General features: G+C 42.0%; 1 protein-coding gene across 4 annotated transcripts in view; it reads right to left on the reverse strand.

Moving 5' to 3' along the window:
- Positions 1-661: 661 nt before the first annotated feature.
- Positions 662-16,865, reverse strand: part of DIP2B (disco-interacting protein 2 homolog B) — a 115,136-nt gene continuing 98,932 nt past the window's right edge. For all 4 annotated transcript variants that reach the window (XM_014542143.1, XM_014542142.1, XM_014542141.1 and 1 more), the window contains 8 exons: positions 16,422-16,590; positions 15,433-15,603; positions 14,078-14,139; positions 13,137-13,194; positions 10,360-10,434; positions 9,075-9,252; positions 7,127-7,250; positions 662-4,674 (listed from right to left, as the gene is read on the reverse strand). In XM_014542143.1, the coding sequence (XP_014397629.1) occupies positions 4,422-4,674; positions 7,127-7,250; positions 9,075-9,252; positions 10,360-10,434; positions 13,137-13,194; positions 14,078-14,139; positions 15,433-15,603; positions 16,422-16,590 (1,090 nt within the window). In that variant the 3' untranslated portion in view covers positions 662-4,421. The remainder of the gene's footprint in view (positions 4,675-7,126; positions 7,251-9,074; positions 9,253-10,359; positions 10,435-13,136; positions 13,195-14,077; positions 14,140-15,432; positions 15,604-16,421; positions 16,591-16,865) is intronic.

The following is a 16,865-nucleotide window of genomic DNA, read 5'->3' on the forward strand; positions in this document are numbered from 1 at the left end:
CCCAACACTGCAAGTCCCCGCCCACCCGCTGCACACACAGCCTGCTGATCGGTCGTTACTGTGACAGCGTCCCAACCTATTTGCATATTACCCTATTATTAGTTTTCCTATATTTCCTTGAGGGCAATGACTTGATATTTTTCTTTCTAGCTTCAGCTCTTATTACAGTGCCTTGTGCCTAGTGAGTAGGCACTCAATAAACGTGTTAAATGAAAAAATGTTCTCAGCTGCCTAAATAGCTTGGACCGTAATTCAAAGACCAGTTTTAGTGTCTGAGAACATGCAAAATCTGATGGGCTCCCATCAAGTTTCTTAAAACCAAGAAATGGAAGAACAAATTAAGTATTGCTTTAAGGAAAGATGAAATCCAGCCCAATTACACATTAGAAAAATACTAAAACTGACAATCATAAGTTTAAAACTAGCAAATGCCACATGAGTAGGAGGAAAACTAAGCTATAATTGTTACTAACAAAAGGCTTTTTAGTTTTCAAAATGACTCTACTGTTTCTTTATCTGGCCTCCTTTTATAGCACTAATGTGTTATGATCTCTGTGTTCACTTTCTTAGATCACTCTATCTTTGGGTATTACCACCTGATGTTAGATTTAAAATTTATAAATTATAATTTATCAATTCTCCCAATGTGTGAAGCATTAAACACAATCAGGCATCAATATTTATTAACACAAGACAAAGAAAACACATTCAATGAGTTAATAGAACACTGTCCAGCCAGATGTTAAATTTAAAAATGTATATCTAGTCTAATTTCAAATAAATAAAAAAAACTTTATACATAATTACACAGTACTATAGTTTGAATTTGACACTGGTAAATATTTTGACAGAAAGTAAACAAAACGGCATTTAGGACTAAAAAAAGTATTCTTATATCTTTACACCCTCTTCCTCTGGACAAATAGCATGGCCATCTACATATACCTAAACCAGAAATGTATGAATGATAATGAAAAGGCCTATTGTGTATTTGGAGTACTGCAGCCTCTTGCTCCAAATACTCTTGCTTTTACATCAAAGCAGACAACAAAAACAACACTAAGGCATAGATCATGTTGGAGTTTGAGGGTGAGGTGGTAACTCCTCATTAGCTTTAGTCTAAAAGATTCCTGGATATTTAAGAAAGTAATTTATTTGGCCAAGATATTGAGCACCATGCCTGGGGCAGAGACCTTAATAAAAAACCTAAGGCCTCAGGCCCTTTGTTGATTCAACAAAAGCATTAAGCAAGCATTGCCCAGGGACTAAAGGAAACACACTCACAGGTCCTATAAGTAGGCAATGGTCCCTAAACAGCCTGAGGCAGCACAGCTTCCTAAGGAAAGGACTTGGTACTGGGGTAGGTGGGGCCCTTTATGAGGAGAAAGTGCAGACTGGATTCACTGGTCTTCCCCAGGGTCTCACTGATGCAGGAGATGGCACATGTATAGCTCTAAGAAGCCGTAGGGCCTAGGATTTTTCCTGAGGCAGCCCCTTTCCTGCTCTACCTCAGTTACTTCTACTGAGAGGCAGAAACGGGGTCCAAAAACTTTCACATGAGTAGATTTCTCTTAGATGAAAGGGGGGCTTGCTATTAATTTAGTTTTCTTTTTCACAGCATAAAAACCTAGACAATGTATTCCAGAGTTTTGGCAAGGCTCTTTCTATCAATAATGGCCTTTTGGGTCTGTCTTAAGAGTCAGTTTTACCACAAAGGTTCTACTTACTGTGGAAAGAGCAAGAGCACTGTGTCATGAAGAGAAAGTTTTCTTATCCAAGTCTGCAACAGACTAAGCACAAACATCTCTAAGCTAATGACTGGACTCTTCCCCTTCCAGAGATACTTCACCAGAGCTACTGATGAAGCTCCCAAAGACACGTCTCAGCTTCTTTCCTCCTCAGGCATTTTCTGGCTTTTGAGGGACATGCAAAAGATCAGTAAAGCAGCCACAAGGCAGAAAGCAAAAACTAAAGGTGAATCAGAAGCCTTAGGAACTATAAAACTAGCTAATTGGCCCCTAAGTAACTGGGAATTGGCCACATTTTGAGATTAATAGATTATCTTTTTTGAAGGAATGAGTATAGATCTGCACTGTCCAACATCATAGCCATTCCCCACATGTGGCTACTGAAAACTTGAAATATGGTTAGTCTGAACAGAGATGTGCTTAACAATATTGGATTTCAAAGAGTTAATAGGAGAAAAAAGTAAAACATCTCAGTACTTTTTTATATTGATTTCACATTGCATGGTAATATTTTTTTATATATTGGGTTAAATAAACCATATTAAGACAATTTCACGTTTCTTTTTTAGTTCTTAAAATGTGGTTACTAGAAAATTTAAAATGACAGATGTGGCTCACATGATACTTCTAGCAGACACCCTAACTTGTGCAGTAAATAATAATCCAACCCACAGAATAGACTCTGCCTATATTTTTTTCTTAGAACTTACTATTTACTTCTCAGGGTCCCTTGTTTTTTAGTGAATCAGTAAGAACTGTTTTCAGAAAATTACTTTCCAAAAGAGCAGGCTGTTTTCTCTGTCAAACAAACCGTTGCTAGTCGCTGGGATTTCTTGCCCCAATGTAAGTGCTTTTTTTCTGTACATCCTAGAACCTCTCTCATCATGTATAAATTAATTTCATCCAAAATGTTGGAAAAGAGATCTGGAACTGGAAAATGTCTTGAGGTCTGCCCTCGTGGAGAATGGGTTAGGAGAAAAGGAGGATTATGTAAAAGGGAGTCATAAAGTGGCTTTGAGTCACAGACTGTAAGGGCAGCCTCTAGGAATGCTGCCACAGCGAAGGGTCTGGCCTTTGCATTACAAACCTTATTTTCAGGGTAATTACAAGTCTTAAAAATTGTTTAAAAACGTATTTAGTTTACATGATGTTACAGTGGGGTAAATAATATGTATTATTAAAATAGTCTAAATAAATATTTACACAATAGACCAGAGTGGGTCAAAGAGAACCATTCTGATTTAACATGTTAACTCTGTTCACTTTGATTTTTTTTTTAATTTTTAAAAATATTTCTGTAAGAAAAAAATAAATTCAACTATATTCAAATACATGAAGTATCAGACCAAAGAAAGAAACTGAGCCGGAGGCCACACTCAGTCCCAAGCTCAGTCTGCTTGGCCTGGGCACCACAGTTATTTCAAAAGAGTTTCTTGCATACATCAAACTGCCCCTATCTCAGCATAAGCCTGGCTATTTTGGCAAGTCAAATTGGTCAGTTTTGAGATGTACAGTTTGTGGCCTTACGGCTTCATGTGACTTTGGTCCCACTGTCTTCCCAGCCTATCATGCTTGTTCTTAAAATCCTGGCCCTCATGAACTGGAAGAACAGAGGACACTTCAGCTTTCAGAAAAGAGAAGCTATATGTATAAACTGTAGACACAGTTTACACTGAACCTGGAAAAGAGGAAATTCTAAATTCTTATGTAGTCACTCTTAATTTGAAACACAGTTTCAACACTGGGGGCCAAAGTGAGTTATTGTAGGTCCTTAGAATAGGGTGGGATCGAATGAATCTGAGCTTTTTCATAACATTTTGATTTTTAAACTGAGATTTTTCAGCTTGTAGAAACAGGTTGAATTCTTAAAAGCTTAAAGCTGATTCTGGGAATGCAAACTTTAAAAACAAACATAGGCAGCTTTAGTTTATAAAATACACCAGCCAATAGAGACATAGTACAATGTGCAGCGAAATCTGCAAACAATTTGCATTTTTTAGTTACCTATTCAACTACACCGCATTAAGAGCATATCTGAAATTCTCTCAAAGTAGAAATGTTTCTACTTTGGTGGTTGTAACTATACAAGCCAATCTTCATTTTTTAAAGCTAAATTATGTGTATTCTTATTTACATGTTCAAAACAATGGTCAAAATGTTTTACAGTCAAGAATTATATATATAATTTTCATATTCAGTGAGTTATCCAATTTGCTTATGAGTCGACTGAAGTAAGATGAGTAGTTCCATGTTAACAAAACCCGCAGAATGTCTAGCTATGGTAAAAGGCAAAATACAGTACAGAGCGGGGAACTGGGTACCTCAGACTACCCCCTTATGTGAATTCATTAAACTCGCTTACAAAATTCTAAAATGGCATTAGATAAAAATACAAGTATATACAACAGATGAAAAATATGCAACATGCATGTAATTGCTTTAGTAACGTGCTGCTCACGCTATGTCAAAGCTCATGACTGTTAACATTTTTTTCATTTGCCATCACAGAATTCCCCTTTTCTGTGTGTTGTGTGATTGCAGAATCCCACAGGATGAGATGAAGGATACAATGTAGCCATCTCAGCTTATTTTACATCATTTGAAAGCTTGCTCCTGTCACGGGCTTTGGTCCTTGTGGTTTCCAGGAGGCCCCGGTAATCTCCACAAGGCCGGTTACATGTTATAAGCCACGTAGATGGGGTCTAACTGGTCAGCGAGGAAGCTGTCGCGGAGGTGCATCCTTTGCTTCTCTCCTCTGGAGTTGATGGGGATGACACCTGGGTCCACCACAACCACGACGCCAACAATGAGGTAATGCTCCTCCAGAACCACATTTGTCACTAAAGGAACCAGATCTAGAGCTTCCTGTTCAGAGCCACACAGTTCCACAACCACCACAAGCAGGTTGGTCCACGTGAAGACAGCACTGAAATTTCAATGACATTCATTTTAGATGTCAATACATTTATGTCATCTTGTACAGTCATCTACCCAAGACTTAGCCCCATTCCCTGAGAACTGCCTTCTCTCTTAGCAGCCACGTCTGTAATATATAACCGTCCCTTACGATTACAGCTGATTAGCTGAGTCATCCAAAATCTCTTGGGAGTTTGGAACTGGGATTGGAAGTTGTTAGCTTGTCACCTGAACTGGGGACACGTGGACTTGAAAGTTCTGGGGTAGCCACAGGTGCAGAGAATCACAGAGAATGGCTCTTCAGGGAGAAGAGAAAGAATGAAGTGGATGTCCACATGGCTCTAGCAAGTAAGAGGGCAGTGGTTCCCAATGCCTTGTCTCTACCTTTCCTGAGAACCAGAGTTAGAAATGTTTAGGAACCTCTGAGATAGGCAGGTATTCTTTCCATTAACTTTCTCTTTTGCTTAATTTTTTTTTTGAAAAGTTTCTGTTATTTGCAATGTAAGAACTTTGACTAAGATAATATTCTTATACCCAACAGGAAGGGAATCGACTTGGCTTCCTCTGAGCTTAGTGCCCCACACAAGTGTGTCTCCTCTTATGCCATAAAAGTGCCATGAGGTAGTTAGTAAGTTGCTTTTCATTGAGTGGGATTGCTGGGTTAGAGGATATGACCTGACTTGTGATATGCAATGTTAAACTGCTTTAATACACAGAGTCCAATCATTAAAGAAAAATGTTCACAATATCTGACTGCATTAAAAGTAGAATGTCAACCAGGCTGGGTAGCTCAAGTGGTTAGAGCAGCCGTGGGCAAACTACGGCCCGCGGGCCGGATCCGGCCCGTTTGAAATGAATAAAACTAAAAAAAAAAAAAAAAAAGACCGTACCCTTTTATGTAATGATGTTTACTTTGAATTTATATTAGTTCACACAAACACTCCACCCATGTTTTTGTTCCGGCCCTCCGGTCCAGTTTAAGAACCCATTGTGGCCCCCGAGTCAAAAGTTTGCCCACCCCTGGGTTAGAGCATATGCCAAGGTTTTGGGTTTGATCCCCCATCATAGCACATACAAGAAGCAACCAATGGCCCAGCCGGTGTGGCTCAGTGGTTGAGCACTGACCTATGAACCCGGAGGTCACGGTTCGATTTCCGATTGGGAAATATGACCAGGTTGTGGGCTTGATCCCCAGCAGGGAACATACAGGAGGCAGCTGATCAGTGATTCTCTCTCATCATTGATGTTTCTATCTCTTTTCCCCTCTCCCCTCCTCTCTGAAGTCAATAAAAATATATTTTAAAAAAAGAAGCAACCAATGAATGCATAAATAAGTGGAACAACAAATCAATGTTTCTCTTTCACTCTCCCCACTCTTTCTCTCTCTCTCTCTCTCTCTCTCTCTCTCTCAAATCAATTAAATTTTTTTATAGTCAATTGTCTAAAATTAGAGGGTTAACCATGGCACCCAGCTTCTCTGCATTTTCTTACATCTCATGGACATTATTCAGGTCTGGGGAGAGAACATTTTGAGACACAGAAGCATCTGGAAAGCATGAGCAGCTTTTAAAAGCATTGTGGCCTTTTAGCAAGGGGAAAAAGAAAGAAACAAAAAACGAGTGAGGACACATTGATAAATATGTAGAGAAAAGAAATTGGGTGGATTCTGTATTGTTAATCCAGAATAAAAGCAATATGAAAAAAACTACAAGGTTTTAATATTTTAAGAAATTTTAAGTCAATGTGAGGTTGGATGATCCCTTATCAGGGATAATGTAGGGGGATTTCCTACACTGAGAGGGAAATTAGACCATATAAAAGTAATGATCCTTTCATCTGCTTACCATTTAACATTTAAAAGCACATTCTCATTGGATCCTCCCAATAATCAGGAAGTGACAGAGAAAGTATCTTACAGATGAGGGAAGCAGCCTAAGTGGGAGAGCAAGGCCTTTAAGCTCTTGGTCCTGTCCACCATTCTACTCTGACTCTAGAGCAACGGTTCTCAACCTGTGGGTCGCGACCCCCTTTGGGGGTCGAGCGACCCTTTCACAGGGGTCGCCTAAGACCATCGGAAAACACATATATAATTACATATTGTTTTTGTGATTAATCACTATGCTTTAATTATGTTCAATTTGTAACAATGAAATTGGGGGTCACCACAACATGAGGAACTGTATTAAAGGGTCGCGGCGTTAGGAAGGTTGAGAACCACTGCTCTAGAGGCAGGAAGTCTATCATTAAAGAGGACTCGACTTTAATGGTCCTTAGAGCCGGTCTCAGGTCTCCATGGCCTCATCTGCCACAGCAGATGGCACACAAGACAGAATCAGTCTGCTTATTCTCTTAGGCCCCCTGAGTGCTATGTCTGTAGGTGGTAGGTGGTCCATTCAGTTGACTACTTATTTTTCCTCGATACAACATTGGAGGTGGGAAGTCTATTCGGGGGTGGGGCTTACCATTCGGCAATGCTCCTGTGGATCCGAGACACTGAGGTCTCAATATCGATTGGGTGGTATCGTAATCCTCTCAGCTCCAGCGTTTCATCCAGAGCTCCCACCACATATAACGCATCGTGACGCTCTGACAAAGAAAAAGAGAAATTTGGTTTATCAGACACATTTTGAGTACAACACAATATTAGAGTTAAGAGCAGAGTTCAGACTGCCTGCCGTGTCAGGTGGCTACATCACTCGCTGTGTAACTCTGGGCAAATTAGTCAAGCCCCCAGGTCCTGCTTCACCCTCTGTGAGACAAGATAAACACATGGCTGTGGAGACCAACCAAAGGACTTGTATGCATGCATAGAAGCCTAATCAATGGACACAGACACCAGGGGGCTGAGGTCAACAGGGGGTTGAGGGCATGAGTGGGGGGGGTGGGCAATAGGGGGATAAAGACACATATGTAATACCTTAATCAATAAAGAAAAAAAATTAAAACAACAAAACATGTCTGTGCCCTGGAGGGTGTAGCTCTTTTGGTTTGAGTGTCAACCCGTGCACCCAAGGTCGTGGATTCGATCTCTGGTCAGGGCACATACGGGAGGCAACTGATTAATGTTTCTCTCACATTGATGTTTCTCTCTCTCTACTGCCCTTTCTCTCTCTCTAAAAAAATCATTAAAAACATATAAAAAATAAAATCAATGAAAATAAATCCTTGGGCAAGGATTATCAAAACAAAACAAAACATGGCTGTTATTAGGATTAAATGAGATAATCCATGCAAGGTAGTTTATATGATGCCTGGTACATTGTAAGTGCTAAAAAATTAGCTATTATTATTACTACTACTACCACCTGTACCAGGAATTGTACCAAATGCTGGGGAGACAAAGATGATAAAACAATTCCTGCTTTGGATACTATCTACTGGAGAAATAGACACACAAACGGGCGTTCCATTGTAACGCAGTGAGCCCAGTGATAGGAGTGTGCACAAGGCATAGGGACCAGAGGATACGCCCAAGCTCTGCTCATAGGTTCAAGGAAAACCTAGAAGAGCCGAAGCTGGGCTGAGCTGTTAAGGATAAGTAGGAATTGGCCGATGATGGCTGGGGGAGGGGAGAATGGAGGGAAGTGAGGATTTGAGATGAAGAAGAAATGAACATGTGTCATTGTGTCTAGACATCTTCAAGGAGCCCAAGTATAAGGAGTAGGATTAGAGAATGTGGAGAGACTAGTTCTGGTTATTGATAGGGTTGTAATCTGTATCCATATTACTAGTGAGTGCATTCTGTGTGCCAGGCACTGCTCTGGGCACCTAAATGCATCAATCTCCTGACTGGGAATTGAACCATGATCTCCTGGTTCATAGGTTGACTCTCAACCACTGAGCCATGCCAGCCGGGCTAGAGTTGGGTATTTTATGCCGCCAGGAACACAGGTTGAAGGCAGCAGTGAAGCCATGACAATGGACTGGGCAGAGGATGGCTGAGGGAATGCTTATACCAGAGCCTTGCCAAGCAGTCTTCAGTCCAACATGCGACACTAAAGGGACAGAGGAGCACTTCTGCAGATGACTCCTCTGCACTGATTTCCTGTCAGGGATTAGGGCTGGTACACGAGAATAGAAGAGCTAAAAGGTGAAATACCTGCCCCAAGGGCTTAGGGTCTGTGTTCTGCCTTTCACTGCTCATCAGGCACACCTCCAGGACTGAGACTGTGCTGACCCACAGTTCAGGGGTGCTGACGTGGTACCCTGGGTGCTTACCTCCTAGGTGCTTTTCAGGGGCAAAGTCTTACTTTATATGCAGATGGATTCACACATGGATTAAAGAGTTGTAGGAGGGAATAGTTAAATACACATACACAATGCAGAGGCTGGCTGAGGAAGGCCAGCCAGTGCTCCTGGCTGAAATGCAAAGCAGGATGAAGGGGAAGAGTTGGTGTGGGAGATGCATACCTCCAGTGGCCGCTGTGAGCTCAGTTCTGCGGACAAAACCAAGGTATCCTGTCCGAGCCCACAGTGTCTGAGCAGCATCCCCAAAGCTGAGGCGAGTGTTGAAATGATCAGCTTGAAGAGTCTCACTATCGTAGATGGTGTAATAGCCACTGGCCGTATGGGGACTGTTTACCCAAATCTACAAGAAAAGGGCACTGGTCACATTTCCCAAGAACACATATTGTGACTTTAGTTTTTTAATCTCATTTTTATATTAATAGCAACAACACAACTGCAATAAAGGCAGCTGACATTTCAAGTATTCAGTGAGGTAAGTACTTTATATGCTTTATCTCATTCATTCCTGCCACATGACATGACAATATAGTTCACACTATTGTTATTCCCATTTTACAAATGAAAAATCAAGGAGTTAAGTAACTTGCCTAAAATGTGGAAACTAGGAGACTCACACCCAAGTCTGAGTGGCAGATACTACACTGCCTCCCTGGCTCATTTCTCAGCCTCTTCCAGAGTCTCACAAAGGTGTCATTCCTGTGCTTCTGAAATAAGGTATAGAGCCCTCAAGGAAACAATCGAGGGTATCTGAATTTACCACATAAACAACCAATAACTAAAAATGGTTGGTAACACTAAATAGGCGCCATTCTATGTGCATTACAGATACAGTTATTAATGCACGTAACTGTCACACAATTCTACTACGTAGGTGCAAATATTATCGATGGATGAGGAGACTGAGGCCCAGAGAGATTGAGTAACTTGCCCAATATTGAGAAGCTGCTAAGTGGTAGAGCCCAGGTCATCTGGCTCCTGTACCTACAACACTCCTCCCAGTACGCTATGGGATGAGACAGTGTCCCTCAAAGATTTGGGGGAAGGAAAATTAAGACTTCAAAAACATTTTAATACTAATACAAAAATTAACACATTTTGGGATAGAATATAAAATTTGCATGAATTTTTGAAATTTAATCTTTATGGCTCCTTCAATAAGTGGGAGGAGGTAGGATTTGCCCATTTTCCTTTTCAATTGAGGGATTACCAGTGGACAAATCTGGGACGAGTTCTAGTTTGGGTGCCTAAATCTTCTCTCCATCCTGGTCTCAATCTTCCTCTTCTGTCCATTTCAGTCTTATGCTTTACAGAGGAAGATTAAGACTCTTTTAAAAGATGAAAATTCCCAATGGGGGAAAAGCACATCCACACTTTCTCTGACTTTGAAATATGAATCCTAAAGTTGTTCTCTGCTGACCTTCAGAGTAAAGGTGAAAGGTACACCTACCTCTCCAAGGTGAGAGTCTCCAACAGGCCCTTTGGTCTCGGGATTAACAATAACCACTTTCACTCCAGGTAAAATCTAAGAATCAAAGGGAAAACACAAAGACTCAATTAAAATCTAATGACCTGCTCTCCCTTCCTCTAGTGAGGCGAGGAGCGCACAAAGGCAGGAGCTAACTGAGATGGTGCTCACAGAATCGTCCTCAGTGGAGACCAGAGATACAATAAGGTTCATCCTCAAAAAGAAACCAAAGAACCAACCAGTCTACTTCCTTCAAAGGGATGAGGAACTGCAGATCAGAATGATGTTAGGAATTTATAGACGGCCCTGGCCTGTGTTGCTCAGTGGTTAGAGTGTCCTCTTGCGAGCACGAAGGGTTGAGAGGTCATTCCCCATCAAGGCAGGTTCAATCCCTACCCTGGCCAGGGGGCATGCGGGAGGGAGCCAATCTATATGTCTCTCTCACATCAATGTTTCTCTCTCTCTCCCTTGCTCCTACCCTCCTCTAGAAGTCAATGAGAAAAATATCCTCAAGTGAGGATTAGCAACAACAACAATAAAATGAAACAAAACAAAAAGAATTTGTAGACTAAATTGACCTGTAACTGTCCTTTCCCACAATCTGTCTTGTTCACTGGATGGTGGCACTAAACCCCTTAAAGCAGGAAGGGCAGCAGTGAGGGGCTGCCTGCGAGACCACACTCCGGTCCACAGTGAGTGCTAGAGCTGAGGGGCCTGGAGAGAGACAGAGGAAGGGAGCAGTTTTGCAGGAGACTAGAAAGACACTCAAGTGCGAGGACCTCCCTCAACAGGGAGGAGGAAGCAGCAGGTGCTGGCCGAGAGGATGGCTCAGGGCCTCTCTGGTCACCTGCATTCTGTCTCTTAAGCCTCCGTTTTCATCTTGGGTTTCTGGATGATGCAGTTACCTGAGAAGCCCTACAATGATTATCTGGGCTCGTACATCTAAAACCTCCAGGAAGGAAGAGACAGGGCCAGGCACCGTGATACAGCTCCTGAGGCACCCACTGCTAGCTGAGGCAGACGAAGATTGACAAGATGATAGGACCAACCTAAGCCCACTTCGAAGAGTTTAAACAGAAGAGGGAAACTGGAGGTAGTTCTCCGCGGGGTTGATCTACCACTGGAGGCTGGGCAGGTTCCCTCTTTCCCCCAATTTTCTCCTCTGCCTTCCAGAATTCCTAGAAGGGATTCTGGGGCATCATCACTTGTCTTCAAAGGGAGAAGAAACTTGAAAGCTTATGCTGATGTTTCATCACCCTCAGTAAGTTGTTTAAAACCGATATAGACTGCTTGGATGGTAAACACACAATACAATATACAGATGATGTATTGTAAAATTGTATATCTGAAACCTATATAATTTTATTAACCAATGTCACCCTAATAAATTCAATTAAAAAAATAAAACTATATGCCAGCATCGGTTTGGCTCAGTGGATAGAGTGTCAGCCTGCGGACCGAAAGGTCCAGGTTCGATTCCGGTCAGGGGCATGTACCTTGGTTGCAGGCACATCCCCAGTCGGACATGTGCAGGAGGCAGCTGATCGATGTTTCTCTCTCATCGATGTTTCTCACTCTCTATCCCTCTCCCTTCCTCTCTGTAAAAATCAATAAAATATATTAAAAAAAAAATAAAACTATAGCCCTCGTCAGTTTGGTTCAGTGGATAGAGCGTCGGCCTGCACACCGAATGGTCCCGGGTTTGATTCTGGTCAAGGGCACGGACCTCGGATGCAGGCTCCTCCTGGGCTCGGGCCCTGGTCAGGGCTCATGCAAGAGGCAACAAATCGATGTGTTTCTCTCACATCGATATTCTCTCTGTCTTTCCCTCTCTCGTCAACCTCACTAAAATCAATGGAAAAATATCCTTGGGTGAGGATTAAAAAAAAAAAACCACTATAAAAAAACCTGCTATAGGTGGAATGTTCCCAATGAGGATTGGAAATCCTAATCCCCACTGTGATGGTATTAGGAGGTGACTTTGAGCGATGACTAAGTCAGGAGGGCAGAACCCTCATGGAGGGGATTAGTGAACTTATAAAAGAGACCCAGAGATTTCCCTCGCCTCTTCTGCCAGGTGAGGACGCAGTGACAAGACGGCCATCTATGAGCCAGAAATCCCTTGCCAGAATCTGCTAGTGCCTTGATCTTGGATTTCACAGCCTCTACAACCATGAGAAGTAAGTTTCTGTTGTTGATAAGCCACCCAGTCTCTGGTATTGTTACAGCAGCCTAAATGAACTAAGATAATAATGAAATCTCTCCTTAAACATTTTAAAGCCTCATTCTAATCTAAATCTTATCCCCATAGATAATCACTCCAATATTTTTAATCTCTTCCCCATTTTGGTTTCTCTTTGAACTACAAATATATATATATATCTCCCCTAATCTTAAACCACACCCCTCCCCTATCTGCCACCTATTTTTCTCCTTGTAACACTTATAAAGATAGAACTGGCTCTTATTCATCTCTCTACCTTGAATAAATGAACATTAAACTTTGCTGGTTTGTCAAATAAGAATTAACATGTCAGATTTTTAAAAACCTATGGAAATTAAGAAAATGGAAACGGAGTATTCTTCTTATGTATCCATATGAATTTGAAAGTATTGGCTCAGTTGAAATTGTTGAGTTATCTCCAGATTTCAGTTAAGTTTTGCCCTGGGTATTAATATGTTAAATGGCTTCAGGTTTCTTTAAAATGAACCACTTCTCCACAGAGACCACCTTCCCAATGGTTAACAAAACAAATTACCTTTCCAGACTCTGAGAGGAGCAAACTCTGGGGGGCACCCCGTTCCACAAGACGAACCCTGTAGAAGAACAATATTTACTATACATAAGCCTTTTCACAAGAGATTGCACCATGTCAACTATAGCTATATAGTGCCTTCCCAAGACTCTAATTTGTCTCTCCTTCTTATGCTAGAGCAGGTTCTCAAACTTAGCATTACTGACATTTTGGGTCCAATAATGTTTTGTTACAATTTTTTGTGAGGGGCTATCCTGTGCATTGTAGAATCGTTAGCAACATCCCAGTCCTCTACCCACTAGATGTCAGCAGCAGCCCACTTGTTGTGACAACCAAAAATATCTCGACACTGTCAAAAGTCCTCTGGAGGGCGAATCCCCCGGGCTGAGAAACACGGAACTCGTGAATGTGCTACCTGTGCAGGCGGGGCCAGTGCCACGGGCACCCCGGTGAACACAGCTGACGTCAGTGGGACTTGGGAGAGGGTCACAGAGCCCGGGGCCAGGCTCACCTTGGGATACAGTTAAAATTCCTTTCTAAGTTGATGAGGGGAAAGGCTTTTACTCCTGGGGCTCAGATAAAGTACTGTTTCAAAAACCCTACTCTGCCTCATTTATCTTGTCTGTCCCATCTTTTATTTTTAAACTTTCACAGGGAAGAGTCTACCCATTTTGGTTTAATTTATATCAAAATACTTTTACACAGGCAGGAACTAAGTATTACATCTTAATATTAAAGAATAGTGCAGAAACTGTGAGAATGAAAGCTTTCTTCTTATAAATGTAAAAATTTTTCAGGTATTAATAATGAAAAATTATTTCCCTCTTTCCATGCCCCCTGGAAGATACAAACAAAGGATGAGGAAGGGGCTGGCTTTCTTGAGGCTCAGAACTTTTTATGTTTAGGAACTCTAATAAGAAATGATCAAAATAAATCTACTGTACCTGTCATGTCTTAATGATTTCAGATCTACATACACAGTAGTTGGATCGGGCCCTGAGGTTCCCTAAAGAAAAATAAATCAATGCATGGTTTATTTAAAATTTAAATTACTATGTTTCCACATTTCATATATTTAAATAAAGAAAGAAGTAAGTTAGACATATACATAAAAATGCAAACTCTATTTTGAAAGCTCACCCTCTTCAACCAGATGCGGCAGGGTGCAGTCAATGCCTAGAAGAGGTGCCTGGCCTGGCTTTGCCCTTATGTTTCTCTCTTCTCCTCCCTCGGGAGAGTGGGCCAGGGGCCTTCTCACAGAGGCAAGAGAAGCACTAAAAAGTTACCAGGCGAAGGCTGGTCCTCATCCCTGGACTTTAAAGCGGGAAGACTGCCTGGCCTGTGTGGCTCAGTGGTTGAGCATCAACCTATGAACCAGGAGGTCACAGTTTGATTCCTGATCAGGGCACATGCCTGGGTTGCAGTCTTGATCCCCAGTAGAGGGTCTGCAGGAGGCAGCCAATCAATGATTCTCTCTCATCACTGATGTTTCCATCTCTCTCTCCCTCTCCCTTCCTCTCTGACATCAATAAAAATATATTAAAATAAATAAATAAATAAATAAATAAAGCAGGGACGACACAGGTCAGCATCCATGGGGATTTTCAAAATTAACACTGGCCCAACCTGAAAACAAAGGGCCCACAATTGGGCTCCACAGTTAAAGCTACGATGCTATTTAAAAGTCACCTGACCATGGTCATAGAAGACCTGAAAGTATCTACCCACGTATGCCACCTTCATTTACTCTCACTCTTGTCCACGCCTATGTTTTCCTTATTAGTCTCCAAGCTACATACAATCAGACTCGGTTCTTTTCTGCTATGTACCCAGGAATAACATGGCAAAGTTGCCATCTGGTTGGAGAAAAGAATACAGGCTTATTTGTACTTCCTTTGCAAAAAAGTTATAAAATATGGAGGAGACAGGAAAACAGAAGGGACGATATAAACAAAATTCAAATACGACTCAGAGTCTTCTTCAGTCATTGCTGTGGACCATAAAACTACTACAAAGAGTAAACATTTAGCACATGGGTGCTCAAAGGCCAGAAAAAGCTCCACGTGTGTAGCATCTAGCAACTTAGTGATTCCACAGAACGACTCTGTGAAGACAATACTCTTCTCTCCATCTTACGGATGAGCAAAATGAGGCACAGTGAAGTCACCATGGAAAGGCCACGGTCCCAGAGCAGGTGAGAGGAACGGGGCTCACACCAGGCAGACTGTCTGAGGCCTCTGCTCCAGAGCACCACACATACCCCTTGCATTTTTTCCAAGCAAGATTTCATGAAAGTCACCTGTAAACATATTGCTACATTGACTCTTGATCCGAAAGTGGTGCTGACAGCTCGAGGGGACAGACCGATGTCTTTAAAGAGCTTGGAGAAGGACTGCTGGAGGGCAATTCGGGGCCGCTCCTCGGCCACTACCACACACGTCCGGATGCAGGAGAGGTTGATCCCTCTGGTCTGTAAGACACCATGCACGTGAGCTGAGGTTAGCAAGACCATCAGAGAACTGAATAGCTAGGGCCAGTGCTGTCTCTTTGGTCAGGAAAAGCCAAGGAACTGTGTATTCTCACCTCAGATAACCAGAGAAAAGATAGAAGTTTCCAGAAATGCCAAGGCTTCCATTGAAGTCATTACCCCCTGGTAAATGTGCTCATTCTCTATTTCTTTTCTCTTTCCTCTAAAAATCTTGGGTTCCTCAGCAATCCATTTTATCCCACCCCGTTTCTGTGCCTTGCATTTCTCCCTACTGCAAATTGGAGGCATGGGACTATGAGGAAGGGAACCTAGCACCCTGGAGATCAAATCTCTTGTCTTTTTTTCCTCCTTAAGGTCACATTTCTCTATTTAAGAAAATCTGGTGTCTTCTGACTCTCCCACATGCAGTCAGACATATGATCACTGGCTACACACATGAATGAGCTACCCCTTTGTCTCTGGGGCCCTCCCCCAGTCTCTGATGTTCTGAGGTTGCAAATTCTATTGGGAAAAATCCTACTGGAGGTTAACAGTTCCTTTCATCTTTCTATCAAGTCATTTCAATTCAGCCTCCCAACCAGTTTCACCTTCTTCGCCACAAATTAAGACTCACATTAAACTCTGAAAGAGTGCATTAAAGTAGAAAGTGGAAGAGATAAACTTGCGGAGGTTTACAGAAACACCTGTTTGACTGCCTAGAGAAAACCAAGCAGGTATGTCTGTCAACCCCTCCTCAGCGTCCTACCTGTCCCATTTCTTTAAAAACCCCAGGACTGCTGTTTGTTGCAGCTGCTTCTTACCTTCAGCACCTCCACTTGGTTTCCAAGCCCCTTGGTGCAGAGCTCCATTACTGAATAGGAGCAGAATGTATCCCTTATTTTGTACTGGTTGACAGTGGCAAGCCAGAGGAAAAGGTTGTTTTCTAACTCCATAGGAGGAATTAAGATGGACTGGTGACCTGAATAGACACTGCAATACAGGAAGGCAAGAGTTGACATTAGCAAATCATCCTAGATATCTTGATGTTTTAAAACATCATCAATTCAACTGAGCAGGAAGGACAGTGTAGGGCCATATTAGATATAAAGGTCTAAGAATCAGCCTTGTTCTTATGCAACTCACAACACAGTGTAACTATAAAATAGAGCAGACTGTGATACATGTAGTAACTGAGATGTGAATAAAGGACATCAACAAGATCACAGAATAAAGGGCAAGTCATCCAAACTGGGAAAGATGGGGCT

This window comes from Myotis brandtii, unplaced genomic scaffold, assembly GCF_000412655.1.
Source record: "Myotis brandtii unplaced genomic scaffold, ASM41265v1 scaffold29, whole genome shotgun sequence".
Lineage (NCBI taxonomy): Eukaryota > Metazoa > Chordata > Mammalia > Chiroptera > Vespertilionidae > Myotis > Myotis brandtii.